At 47.1% G+C, this 13,065-nt stretch overlaps 1 protein-coding gene across 9 annotated transcripts in view; it reads left to right on the forward strand.

Annotated features, from left to right (window-relative positions):
- Positions 1-13,065, forward strand: part of auts2a (activator of transcription and developmental regulator AUTS2 a) — a 381,738-nt gene that overhangs the window by 349,303 nt on the left and 19,370 nt on the right. Inside the window, exon 1 of one of the 9 annotated variants that reach the window (XM_087847042.1) lies at positions 5,397-5,732. The exons of the other annotated variants lie outside the window; for them this stretch is intronic. Within the exon in view, the coding sequence (XP_087703168.1) occupies positions 5,654-5,732 (79 nt within the window). The 5' untranslated portion in view covers positions 5,397-5,653. Of the gene's footprint in view, positions 1-5,396; positions 5,733-13,065 lie in introns of those variants that run through there. 9 annotated transcript variants of the gene reach the window in all.

Genomic DNA, 13,065 nt, shown 5'->3' on the forward strand with positions numbered 1-13,065 from the left:
CTTGAGGCATTTTTTTCCCCCCCAGAAATATGCAGCCACGTTTCTAAAAAGGAGATGGGATTAACACAAGGATCACTGTGAAATGATTAACTCCTGCAGTGTTGGTGTTGCTCTGAGCAGCGTGGAGGATTTAGTCGGTTTAAAAAGAGCAAAAACAACAGAAAGTCTGATAAAGTCGGAGGTGAATAACAAAAAAGGGTCGTCGAACATTTTGAAAGGCCGGCCGTACTAAAAGTGTCTGTAATCCTGTCTCCTGTATCACATAAGTGACCACGGCTGTAATCTGTGTGCTCTCACTGCAGGAAGTCAGGATATAGAAGCTTAGAGTGAGATTATGGTGTGTTGCCATCTTTCTGCTGTGGTGTTTTTGTGTTTTTAAGTTCTTTCCTCTCCGATCCAGTCTTGTAAAACATACAGAGGGAGAAGTGAAAGTGTAAACACAGCCTGTGAAGACAGAAAGGCTAAGAGAGAGCACGAGCACAAAGACTCTGATCAGGTCTGATGGAAGCAAGGCTTTAATTGCTCCCACAAGAGAAGAGGTTTTACCCTTCACACACACACACACACACACACACACACACACACACACACACACACACACACACACACACACTCGCTCTGATTCACATAAATATGCAGTACAGAAATAAAGCCCTGATGAGCCCCGGGGCAGATTAGAGAGGACTACAGAGCAGGATCCTGGTTTGTTAGTGACAGTCTGTAGATCCCTTTGCATGTGTTTCTGCTCTGCACACACTGCACGCCTTTCATTTGTTTCAGCCCACATTTCATTTCTTATGCAGGCTACTGACTCCGAAAGATGGCGTGCTGTAAAGCCTTGATGATACTCCGTTGCAGACGGGGATGCAAACATTTCTGCTAAGCCTCAGTTATACTTTACGCACCCGCGACTGCGCGAGGGTCCGTGAGGGTGCACGCGCACCTCTGCACGCCTGCCTATTGTTTTGTGACCGCGCAGACTCGAGTGCACTAACTACACATGCGCGCCGCACTGTGGACTTCAAGCTGATGCAAAAGAAGTATAACAGGACGACTCTGTGGCTGTTGGGTCTCCAACCATCCGTGAGTATAAACAAGGCTTTAGAATTAGCTTTTCTTGTTGGCCGCCTGTGATGCAGGCGTAGTTGGTGCATGTCGACATCTGCACAAACCCTCGCACTTAACATCTAATATAACATTATGTGGACTCGCAGACACAGAAATATACTTGAGACTTTACAGCAGGCTTCTGTGTTAAACGTACGCCGTCGTAACCGCAGACGCCTCTGAACACCTACATGGGAACTGACACTGTAACCTTTCGCCTGCCTAGAAATGCAAAGATGTGTCGCATCAGTGTTGCAGCTGTCCTGTTCCACACCAGCCCGTTCTCACTCCCGAGGCGTAACATGCCGACGTTTTGTCACGTCCCGTGGCGTTCCTGAGGAACGCGAAAGGAGACCTTCGGCGTTCTTATGGTACGCGGCGGGTTATGGCTGAAATCCAGTGCAATGACGCTCCCGCGGTAATAGACGTTCCAGCCCTGTATTCCAGCCCTAAACCATAACCTTTTTCCTGACCTTAACCATGACTTTAATGATGTTAAATAGCGTGTTTCTAAGCGATTTGAAGAAAAAGAGCGAACATGTGTAGATTGAGTCCATATGGTTCTCATATTTCCTCATTTTTCCGAGGTCGTCATTCAGGAACGTGGTGGGTAGCCGAAAACGTAATATGTTGACGATTTGTCACCTAGCGTAAAATGTTACGCTTTGGGAGTGAGAACGTGTGATTGCATCCAAAAAAAGACCAACAAAAAGCAGGGAACCAGGAGGGAACGAAGTCCCAGGATTTTATTGTTTCTATCGTGATCGGCTCCATATCTAAAGCACCGGGACACAACCACAACGTAACACGTGATGCAGGCCAGAAACGGCGTCGGCCATCGGCGTTGGTTACGTCTCTGCAGAGATTCATGTGCTGCACAGTGATGGCAGGTCAACATCTCCCCCTTGTGTTGGGTGCACTCTAAGCTGGGTGGATGGTGTGTGTGTGTAAAGTCATACTGCTATCCTGGAAATGAAATTTTAAGGCATGTTCATTTGATATAAAACAAGCATAACAAACTGCACATTGTTCCATTTTGAAAGCCTCTCTTTGGTTCCTTGCTGGCTTTTGGCCACTCTTCTTAGAAGCCTGCCCAAACCCATCGACGTCGGTCGGACCGTCACCATCTGTTACAGATTAAGCTGCTTCTGGAGGGAGCTATTTGATTTCAGGGCTCGAGCATCCTCTCCTTATTCCACGTGTCAGGTTTTACTGTAAACACTGTTGTACAAAAACCAAAATCCCAGAAGGGGGGCCTTTTAAGCCAAGAGCAAACGGGCCGCTGCGCCGGGTTGGGCTTCGTGTCTGGTTTAGCTCTTAGCGTGCTGAGACGGGGGCTCTGCTGGGCCATTTAGAGGCAAAGCTGGGACGCCATGTTTGGAAGCTTTTTCTCTAAACCCCGCATTCGGGCAGTGTGCCGTGTGGTGTTGTGATGTATGAATCCCCTGGCCTCGCCTGACACAAGCGAGCCTGTCTGAGCCCATGTCTTCGCTGAGTAGGAGGCCGTGGACAGAGGCTGCATTGTTCCCCCAAAGTAACCCAAGCTGAGGGCAGCCGCTGCCCAGAGGGGGATATCAAGTTGTTCTCTCCCCACCAACAGCAAATCCCAGCTTAAGCTCCGGGGCTTGACGAGAAAGTAGAGAGGCAGCTGACTGTTTGGACGACGGCACAGTTCAAATAAACAGTTCAAATCCCAACCAGCCTCCCCTGTACTAACCCTCCCTCGCCAAGCGCTGCAGTCCAACAGCCATAGCTCATCACTCTGAAGCTCGCCAGCGGCTCTCGGCTAATTATTTTGAATAGTTTGTTGACGTTGAGTTTTCTGGAGGAAAAGGATTCAGGAGAAAGTGAGAATTCAGGCGTAAACGCACCGCTTCCTTTTTATTTTCTGAGCAACTTGTACGTTTGCCACCACGTCAGCAGCTACGTGCGGATAGGAGAGAAGGGGCAGCCATTAACAGCTTCTCTTCTGCCCCGGGTGCCCCGCTAAACTGACTGCAGTGAAACCTGAGCAAGGCGGTAATGAGACGGCACTTGACACACCCGCACATGCGCTCGCACAGACACATTAGCTGCTTGTGTGATGCCGGTGAAAATGTAAGAAAAGAGGCTGCGTGCAATCGATGCTTCACCAGAACGTTAGACATTTGATCCAAGTGTTCAAGCTGTTGCCTGAGTTTTCCTTCTATAGCTTTAACACACAGCTCGGGCTCTGAGCCGGGTCCTTGCAAACAGCCTGACTGCGCAGCGTGGACACGTGTAAAACCAGTTGGCCCGTCTGAACGAGAGTGAAAGAGGCCCAGACTGATGACTCTCTGGGGACAGATTTCTCTTTCCAGCCTTCCATGCTTCCCTCCCCAGTGAAATCATGGCGGTGTCAGCGTGTCAGCTCGAGCTGTCACTCTGCGTACTGCTGCGAGCCAGCTCATACTCTACCCCCTGGCTATAGGGAGAAGGGGGGAGGGAGAAGAAAAGAGAAGGAAAAGGGCTTTTTCTGCACTTGACACAGCAGATGAGCTGAGTGTCAGCACCCCTTAGTGCAACTCGAGAGTCTCGAAAATAAGAAAGTGGGAGCCAAAGCTGTCCATCACCTCAGAGAGGCAGCTGCACAATTAGGAGTCACCCCGTCCCCAGGGGCTGCTTTAGTATAGTCCACTGTGCATGGCTGACAAACTGACAGGTCTTCATGGAGGACAGGCCAGCGCTGAGCAGCTCCAGCGCTCTAGCCATGCATCTCAACCAGGCTGGCAGTGGACATGTCACGTGTGAGTGTGAGAGGGAGGAAGCTGTTTACGAGCCGGGTTTCTATCAGCATGTGACTGTAATTGAGATTTAAGCGTGTCTGCGTTTGAAGTTTGTCCGCTCTGATTGTCTATTGTTCCTGTAAGCTGCCACGATGACTGACAAGAAACACGTGTCGCGGTGCCAACTGGCGTGCTGTGACATGCTCGAGTTGTGCTGACACACGTCAGTGTTCCTGTCCAGACTGAAATAATGTCAGCTCCTGGATAGAAAACAGTTTCATCCACATTTAACTTGAAAGATACAAATAAATCTGTTTGTGTGTCGAAATCAAACCCCTCTCTGAAAGCCTATGGCGCACAGCGTAGGGTGTAACTGCACATGGCGTCAGCACACGACTACTGTGATTGGCTTGTTCTCTACCGTCATTCCTCCTGTGCAGGAAATTCCTGGAGGGAGAATGCTGAAGCTGTGGGGAAGTGTGCATGAAATGGAAAAGATTCCCCCACAGAAGAATCTAAACATAGCAAAGCCTCTAAGGCTTGGCCTGCTATATTTTCATAGCATCTGTATACTCACCTGCAGGAAATGTCCTCCCTGCTAATTTCATGCTGTTGACTGAAAAACAAGCCATCAGCTCCAAGACTGAAAACAATGTGTGTGTGGTTTGTGGTCATGCACCACACACACACCATAATGTAAAGAGTCATCCCCATTCTTGATGGGAAAGCCTTAGTACAGCTCAAGGGGAACGACGGTTTACATTTAACAACCTGCTACATGACAAAAACAAAAATTGCTCGAATATCAAGTAAATATTCTGCACTCCTGCAAAAGTCCTGACGCAACAGCAAAGTGATAAAGCTAATGGCGAGCAATGTGATGTTTATCCAGCCTTGAACGCATTGTGCAAATCAAAATGCACCCAGCTTAAGTTTAACCGGTAAAGGAATCAGAGACGTTTCATGGCTGGCTGAGAAAGCGAAGCACTGACATGCGATACGCCTCGGGTCTCTCGGCAGCCTTTAGATTTTGCATCTCCGGGGAATGACACGCATACAAAAAATGGTATGAAGCCCTGTGAGAAATCCCAGCAGCTCGCTTGCATACACTGGACATGTCTGAGGTCAAACGGTCTGGTTGGCTCCACAGCTGCCTTGTCTCTCAGTGTAGATTTACACCAGTGTGACAGTGTGTGCACACTGACCAATTGCTGCGGACTGGATGGATCTGACACATTACACGCTACTGTTATTTCAAAGCCTCAGTGAGCCGGAGTACATGACAGCCAGGCCTGCAGAGGATCTGTCAACCGCCAGCAACAAGTGTCCCCCCGAGAGCTGCCCCGCACAGACCCCTGGCAGGAGATGTCTATCCCTTTGGCCAGCTTTCCACCCATCCCTTCTGCTGGTCACCTGTGCCAGCATGCCCGTCATCGAGTCCCTGACCCGGCTCTTCTCCCATTACGTTCCCTTCAGCCTGACCTCACACCCGCGGTGATATATAAAGATTTGCTCTCTAAAGGAGAGCTAGAAATGAGACACTGTCCCGCCACTGATCCCACTGCTGCATCCTCATATGCACATAAAGATGGTGGAGAGGGTGAGGGCCAGTTTCAGGGGGAAGGTGACCTAACACTTTAGGCCCAGAGAGCTCGTCTAAGACGGAAAGATTTTCCATGTTGTCGTTCTGAGCGCTGAGATCGAGACGCAGTTGAGAGCCATTACAGAAAGAGCTGTAATCAGACCTGCTGTGGGTGGAGGAATATTTTCGCTGCAGCTCTCTGTTAGTAAATGTCTTCGTTATGACTCAGGAGAGAGGAGACGGAGCACATTGTGTCAACAAAGAGAGTTTCAGTGCAGTGCCGACGGATGCTAGCAAAGGTAGGAGACGGGACAGAGAGCCTTTCTGCTCCTTTCTGTCACTCGTGTGTTTTCCTCCTCCCATTTGCCGCTTGTACGCTTGTCATGCTGTAAACATGTGTAAGTGCTTATTGGCTGTGGTCTGGCAGCTGATCTTCTATGGCTTTGCATCTGTCAGAAGAGCTCCGAACATTCATTGGCTTATGAAGCCCAATTACCCGAGATTGCTACCATTTCACAGAGGATCACAGTCACAGACGGCCTTTCTCAGAAGAGGAGTCGAGGTTTTATGTCTCGGTTAACCACACCCGCCGTGCGCCGCGACCTCCCTGCGCATACGCACACACGCAGCCACACTATTTATATTTATATAGGCACTTGGCTTCTCGTCTCATGCTTTGGCTTCCCGTCTTGTAATACAAAATTCATAAACTAAATGAGACAGCCATGAAATATAGATGTTCAGAGAGGCGGCTTAACAACTCTCCCCCACCTCCCACTGCTTGTGGCCTTTTGCTCAATCACAGCTTGTTAAAGCAGCAGTTTGTGTTACTGTGAGGTGATATCAGCACGCTGTGGTATTCTCACTGAAAGATTACACATGTCACGCTCTCACAGCCAGAATAGTTGCCCCGCTCACCCCAAACCTCCCCCCAGCCACCAGCTTTATTTCTGTTTGGTTTCCCACTCCCCTTCGCCTGCCACCCCTGGGAGTCTAGGACTAATAAAACAGCTCCAGTCCAAGACCCTCCACAGGGCGAGATGTCCAAGCGTTGCAACCCGACACCCCTCGCAGCTCTGGCTTTAGAGAGCTGCTGACATGACAGAGAATCCTGGAGAGCCAGCAGGGGAGCATTCATCACTGTCGGCCCACAGAGCCCTAAACACCCATCTGGGGAATGTCCAATACGCATACATGTGCACGGTGAACCCCCCCTTGCTGAGAGGTGCCTCGAAACTCTGGAGACGCAAAGAGGCATCACTGAGTGTGATGTTACCGCTCTTAAAGCAGCTAATGCTGTTAAAGTCTTTAGAGCTGAAGAAGGGAGGGATAAGGAGCTAATAGACGGGAGATTCTCTGGAGGCTTTAGCTGTGAGATCAGGGCAACGCTTGCCCAGCTAAGGTTACTGCAGCTGGGTTTCAGCTTCTCTGGAACTAATATCGTGAAGCCAAAGTCTCGAGTCTTCTGACCAACATCGTATTTAGAAATACTTGGTTAGAATAATGGAAATACCCACTGCCACCCAGTAAAACTCCACCAGACACTCACGTAAAGCCTCTGTAGGGGTGACGGTTGATTGATGGGAATAATCCTGTGCACAGTGTGGAGATTAGAGAAATATTTTACTGCTATGGTTCATAATCATCACCATTACCATTGCATTAATAATACAATCTGCAGTATTGATATTGCATTCAGATGTTTAAACATATTGGTACCCAATTAGCCTTTATTACAGGTGCAGTTATAACCACGTTAAACTGGTTGAGGTTGTTAAGGTTGAACCCTTAACATTTGGGGGCTCGTCCGGTGGTTGAGGAGGGAGAGAGTTGGAGGTGTAGACGGAGAAATTCGGTGGTCTGTAGTGGTCAGATGGGCAGGCGTGACCCGGCAATCGAACTGAGTGGACAGGCGCCTTTATAAAAGAGGTAGGCACAGGCCTGTTGATTTTATCCGAAGTGTGCTGAATTGGATGATAAAATTAAATGTCTATTCAGTAAAAATTGCCGGTGAATGTCTGTTTTGATTTTGGTGAAAATCTCATGAGAGTTGAAAGTTGAAGTTTGAAAGGGTTAAAGTCCCTAAAGAAAGGAAAAAAGGAAAACAGTGAAAGGGTTAAAGTCCCTAAAGGGTTAAAGTCCGACTAACTAACAGACTCAAGTCGCTGGACTGGTCGTCAGCTCGGATCATCTTTATTTGTTCTACATTTGTATAGTTTGCAAATCTGGAAGATAATTTGCATAATTTGCAACGTTTGTCTTCCTTGGAATAGCTCCGTACATGATCTGTGCGTGGTGTGTGCGTTCTCCAGTGCTCACGAGCACTACAGAGCAGGACTGAAACATGAGCGATCCCTCACATGTCTTTTGCTAATATATCCTCCATGCTGTTCTGTTGGGAAAAGATGTACTTTGCTGCTAATGTGAAGCAAGTTTCGTATTAATTGAAGGGCTGGATTGAGCCTGGACGTCATAAAGCTGCAGAGGCATGAAAAGAAAGGAGCCCTTTGCTGTGGACTGAGTGTGCGAGCGCTGACAGAAACTGGCGGCCTGCTGTTTATTGTTCTCTTCTGTGTGGGAGGGAGATCTGTTAAAGATGTCTGCCATTAATGCGACTGCAGGCTTCATTAAGAACAAATAAACAGAAACCGGTCCCTCACCGAGGAGCTCTTTGGGGAACATGTGCTGTCTAAAGCACTCCCGAGGTCAGAGCGCTGTCAACACTTGCTGCTCAATTACAATCTAATTTTGTTGTTAAACAAAATATGGAGAAAGGAGAGGAGCAAGTGTCCGGGAGTAAATGGTTCCATGCTAAGACCTGAGGAGGAAAAACACGGGAATGGGAATGTTTTCAGCCCAGCTCTGCACAGGGAGAGATCCAGATTATAATTAATGTTTACCGAGGCAGAGTTTTCAGTGAGGGCCACAAATTCTTGTTCATGGCTGTGTGCGCACTTTAATTGATTGAAGTTGAGCAAACGGCCTCTCTGTGTTTGTTTATGTGAGGCAGGATGATGCTTTCAGACGACGCTGCGTGAAGGACGAGCATAGCCTCTCAGCAGTGCTTTGAATCTAGCATCAGCAGCTCTATAGCAAATTAACCAGTTTCTTCTGATTGCCTGATGCAGAGTGTCTCCGCTGCAGTGCGCTAACTCTGCTGATTTTTGCACAACAAGAGTGTTGAAGCGGTGACAGTGGAGCATCAGATGTTTTTTTAATGCTTTCCTTTTGCTATCGATGCACCGCAGTGCTAAAGCCCACGCGCTACATTTGTCTCACCATATACAGCGAGGTCCAGCATACATCTTCTGGACCGGCAGTCAGAATGATTTCATTAAACATTAGTTACACAATAATATGTCATTAAATGATTGCATGATACTTACAGTGTTGGTTGGTTGATCTAGACTGTTTCCCTTAAATTTGCTACAGATATTAACGATCTAATCATTTTTCTAATAATCTTCTCTCTGATTTGATATTTCAGGCTTTTGGCAGGCACTTCAACATTAGATCGATTAACATAAAGAATATTTATGGTGTCGGGTGGATTACAGTGATTTCGGATGATTGTTTATGAAAGCTGTCAAAAACATTTCAGTCCCATCAGTCTTAGTTTTTCTTTATTTTAGTGCTACTTAAAAATATTCATCATACCAGCTCAATGTCAGCATGTAGGTATGGTGACATTAGCCTTTAGCTGCCACTTCACCACAGCTCCTCCGTTTGTGGAAAGTGGCTCTCTCAGCGGTTCACTGGACTCCTAAAGTTTAGAAATGGCTTTGTAACATTTTCTATACTGACTGTGTTTCTTATTTGTTGTTGAGCTTATTTAAATCATAGCCCGATGTGTTGCTTTCAGAGCTCTTTTAGCCTGCTTCATATTGTCAGGTTCTAGTTAAGTGCTTTCTTGGGGGAATAGGCCAGGCTTTGGCTGGTGAAATTGAGCTCAGCTGTCCAAAAAACGTGATTAATCGCTGATAATTGATGTGGGAGCAGTTACTTTTTCAAGTGGGACTAGATGGGTTTGGATAGCCCCCCCCCCCAATAAATTAAACCATCATTTAAAAGCATTATTATATATTTACCTGGGTTATCTTTGTCTAATGTTAATTTTTTAATGATCTGAAACATCATCAGTATGTGCCTGTCTTCCTTTCCGACAGAAGACCTCTGTACAGGACAAACTCACAGTCGCTGCCAGAGGTTACCTGCTGTTGCATCATCTGCTGTTAGTATCTAATGTGCAGCAGTGTGTCCCTGCAGACCCCCCCTCTGCTGTTAGCACCTGTTTCCTAGATGTTCTCAACATGTGCCGTGATGATGATGTTGTTTATTGCAACTTGTGCTGTCCTTAGTCAGAAATCAACCAAAGCAGGGATTTCTGCAGCTTGAAAAATGTAATTAGTTACATTTTGGAGTTTTCTGTTACATTTTTTTTTACATTATCTACAAACTGATAATTTTTCAAAGTGAGTTTTAAGAATTTTGTTAATAAGTAATTGTGTAGATTATACTTCTTATTGCATTCTTATCGTACTCATTGGCACATGAGACCATCAAAGCTGTCGTCCTCTGCTAGCATAGCACAGCAGGTTCAGGTCTCTCTGAATTTCACCTCTGCTCTCTACATAACTGTACACACAGCGGTCACAGCTGCCGGTCCCGTGGCTCCTGCTATGTGTCAGGTTGTTGGTTTTGTGTGATTGGAGCCCTGAGATCCCTGGCAGGTTGAAATCCCATAAACGAGTACGAGGGTTTCGAATGTATCTAGCGGCTATTTTGAGGAGGGTGAGACAGAAGAGGTGACGGCAACGAACAGAAGCCTGGGATGTCACGGAGGTCTCTACGGACTGGGTGTAGCTGTCACTCGCACATGAAAGAGACGGATCTGCTTTGGCTGGAGTTGGGCAGTAATGTATTTTTCAGAAGGACAGGTGCTGACCTGCCAGTTGCACTTTCAAACCGCGATGTTGTTGCCACTTGTTGTTAATCACTTCCATGTGCCAGGCTGTATTCAGCAATGACATTGAAATAGAATATGCTAAATTAATCCTCTTGTGTACTGCGGTAATGACCTGACACTATATTAAACTACCTAATGTTGTGCAGCTCACTTTGTCAGGCCTGCTGTCGCTCCCTCTGTGGATCATTGCGCTGCAGTAGATTGGTTTCTCTCTCTGCACCAAACCAAACACCTTCCTGCAGGACTATGACCCAAACAACACAGCGCTCTATTAAACAACGTGATATTAGGGTTGCATTAAAACTGTACGGCAGAACATTTACAGCCGAGGTGAGATGAAAAACACCTGAAAAGGCCACAGGCTCCTGATCCATGCTCATCATGTTGTCTCTTAATGTTAATACAGTTTATTCATTTCACCCAAATCACTGCTGTAATCTAATCGTTGCGAGTCATTTTAACCAGGTAGATGGATAGAAGTCAGAAGTGGTGCTGTGCAGCTAATGCTCTGTGAACAATAGAAGCTGGCTCTTCCCTGGATAGTGACTTATCCCTCTAAGTCTCTCATTGCGACTCCTGACAGCTGCACCTAATGAATGGCTTTCCTCCACACACACACAGACACACACAGCTCTCCGATGCCCCTCCAGCCTTTGGCTCGCCTGCTAAACAACGCTTCAGTTTTTTACTTGCGCCTACAAGTGCAACATGCTGCTTAAAAAACTGCAATAGTGAGAAAACAGCAGGGCTCTACATTTTCAGAGCCCCAAGTGGGAATTGCACTTATTTGTTTCCAGGGATGAAGAAGACTGACAAATGAACCCTCGCAGGAGGGAAGCTGGCATATTCTCTTTTTCTCTTCTTCCTGCCTCACACGGCCCTAGAGTGTTCATTATGACCAGAATAGACACCTTCTTTTTAGCGTGTTAGCACATTCTCAAAACAAGCCTTGGACCGCAGGGACCCAGAGGTGCAACAGGAGCCTTGAGAATTGGGAATTTCTTCTCTCCCTGTCTGCTGTGGTGAAGCTGTTTGCCAGCAGCAGTCTCTCTTGACTGGTAATAGCATCAGTAAGTGGAGAAGATTGACATAGATTAGGGTGATGGATATAAGGGCTGCTGGGTTTTCTTCATTGATGCACAGGAGCGTAGATGTGTTTACGTGGAAGCGGCACACAGGAGTGGTTGGCTAGCTTTAAAGAGACCCTCGTCTATTTTGCAACATTTTTGTCTTTCTGGACTGCGTTAAAGAGACAGACCATTCAACACAAACACATGGCAGGCTTGCAAAGTGTCCTTTTGTCTCCGGACAGGCTGGCAGATGTCCCGGGAAGCTCTTCCGTGTAGAGCGGGAGTCAATAGCCGTTATTTTGATCTCGCACCAGAATTGACCTTATCTGTAATATTACGTGCACCTGGGGCTGCTAATACCTCGCTTAGCATTTCAATGCTGAACGTTAGAGCTCTGTTAGCTCAGCCTGCTCCCATTGGAGTGTCTCAGGGGGGAAGTGTCAGGGAGATGGAAGCCACCAGTGACAGGCGGCTGCTCTGCAGTGCGGGTTGCTGCCTCAGCCCAGGGGAACTGGTTCCCATCTACACCTCTTTGGCAGGTAAAGGATTTAGCTGCTTCACCAAGGGGGAGGAGGAGCCCTTGCCCCAGCTCTAAACCCCCCTGAGGCCCAGAGAGAGCTAATTACAGTTTACGTATGCACTGTCATCTCCCATGAGCCTCTCTGCCTCTGGAGGAGTCAAGCTGGTGGCTGATGTCTGAGCACTTTGTTCTGTAGGAGGAGGTCCCTGCAGAGAAATACCCCGGACAGAGCTTATTATCCTTTTTTTTAAAGTTCAGCATTGCACAGCGCTTATTCATTCTTTAGATGCAGTCACATTTCGGGCTAATGGAGTCCAAACAGGCCGTTTAAATGACACGTAATTGCTGTTGCTTAGCAATTACGTGTCAGATGGCTATCACACTACATGCAAAGCTGAATTCATCCCCTGAAATGTTTTTACCCCACACAGTGCTCTTTTTATGCATATCATCAGTTGAGCTAGTTTGCATGTGGTAAAGAACATGCATCGGTGTTTCCAGAGAAGATTAGCACAACTGCACGTACTATTTGAATAAGCTAATTTTTCAACTGTAGAAGCGATGAAAAGGTGAAAGGCAGCAGAAACCTGATAAACGGCAAAAACTATGCACACACATCTGCACGCTGTTACTATTATTCAGCTGCTGTTTGCTTCTGGTATGGAACAGATCTCAGTTTGTGCAAGGTGCATGGAAAAGTGCCTCATTAAAAATGTGATGTGGCAAAGCACAGAAAACAAGAATGCTCTTAAAATGAAGGTCTTGAGTACAATGCACTACTGGTTCATTCTGAACACTTTTTGGTTCGTGTCGTTCCCCCGGGGACGGTGTTAAAGGCTGCAGTGGTGTTAGAGCCTAAGGAAGGTGTGTCAGTATGAGGAGGAAGAAGGAAAAACTGTGTGTTTGTGGAGCTTTCAGCTGATAAGCTCACACACCAAACATGACAGAGGAGATGTCACTAACAAGGGCAGGAGCTGACAACATGCCGAGCGCTCACACTCACAGCTCACTCACTGTAGCGTCTGCAGTAGGTGGCTGTGGCTCTGCAGGTACAGCAGGTCGTGTGTTGTTTGGTT

Source organism: Neolamprologus brichardi, chromosome 10 (genome assembly GCF_056152115.1).
Source record: "Neolamprologus brichardi isolate AB-2024 chromosome 10, ASM5615211v1, whole genome shotgun sequence".
Classification (NCBI taxonomy): domain Eukaryota; kingdom Metazoa; phylum Chordata; class Actinopteri; order Cichliformes; family Cichlidae; genus Neolamprologus; species Neolamprologus brichardi.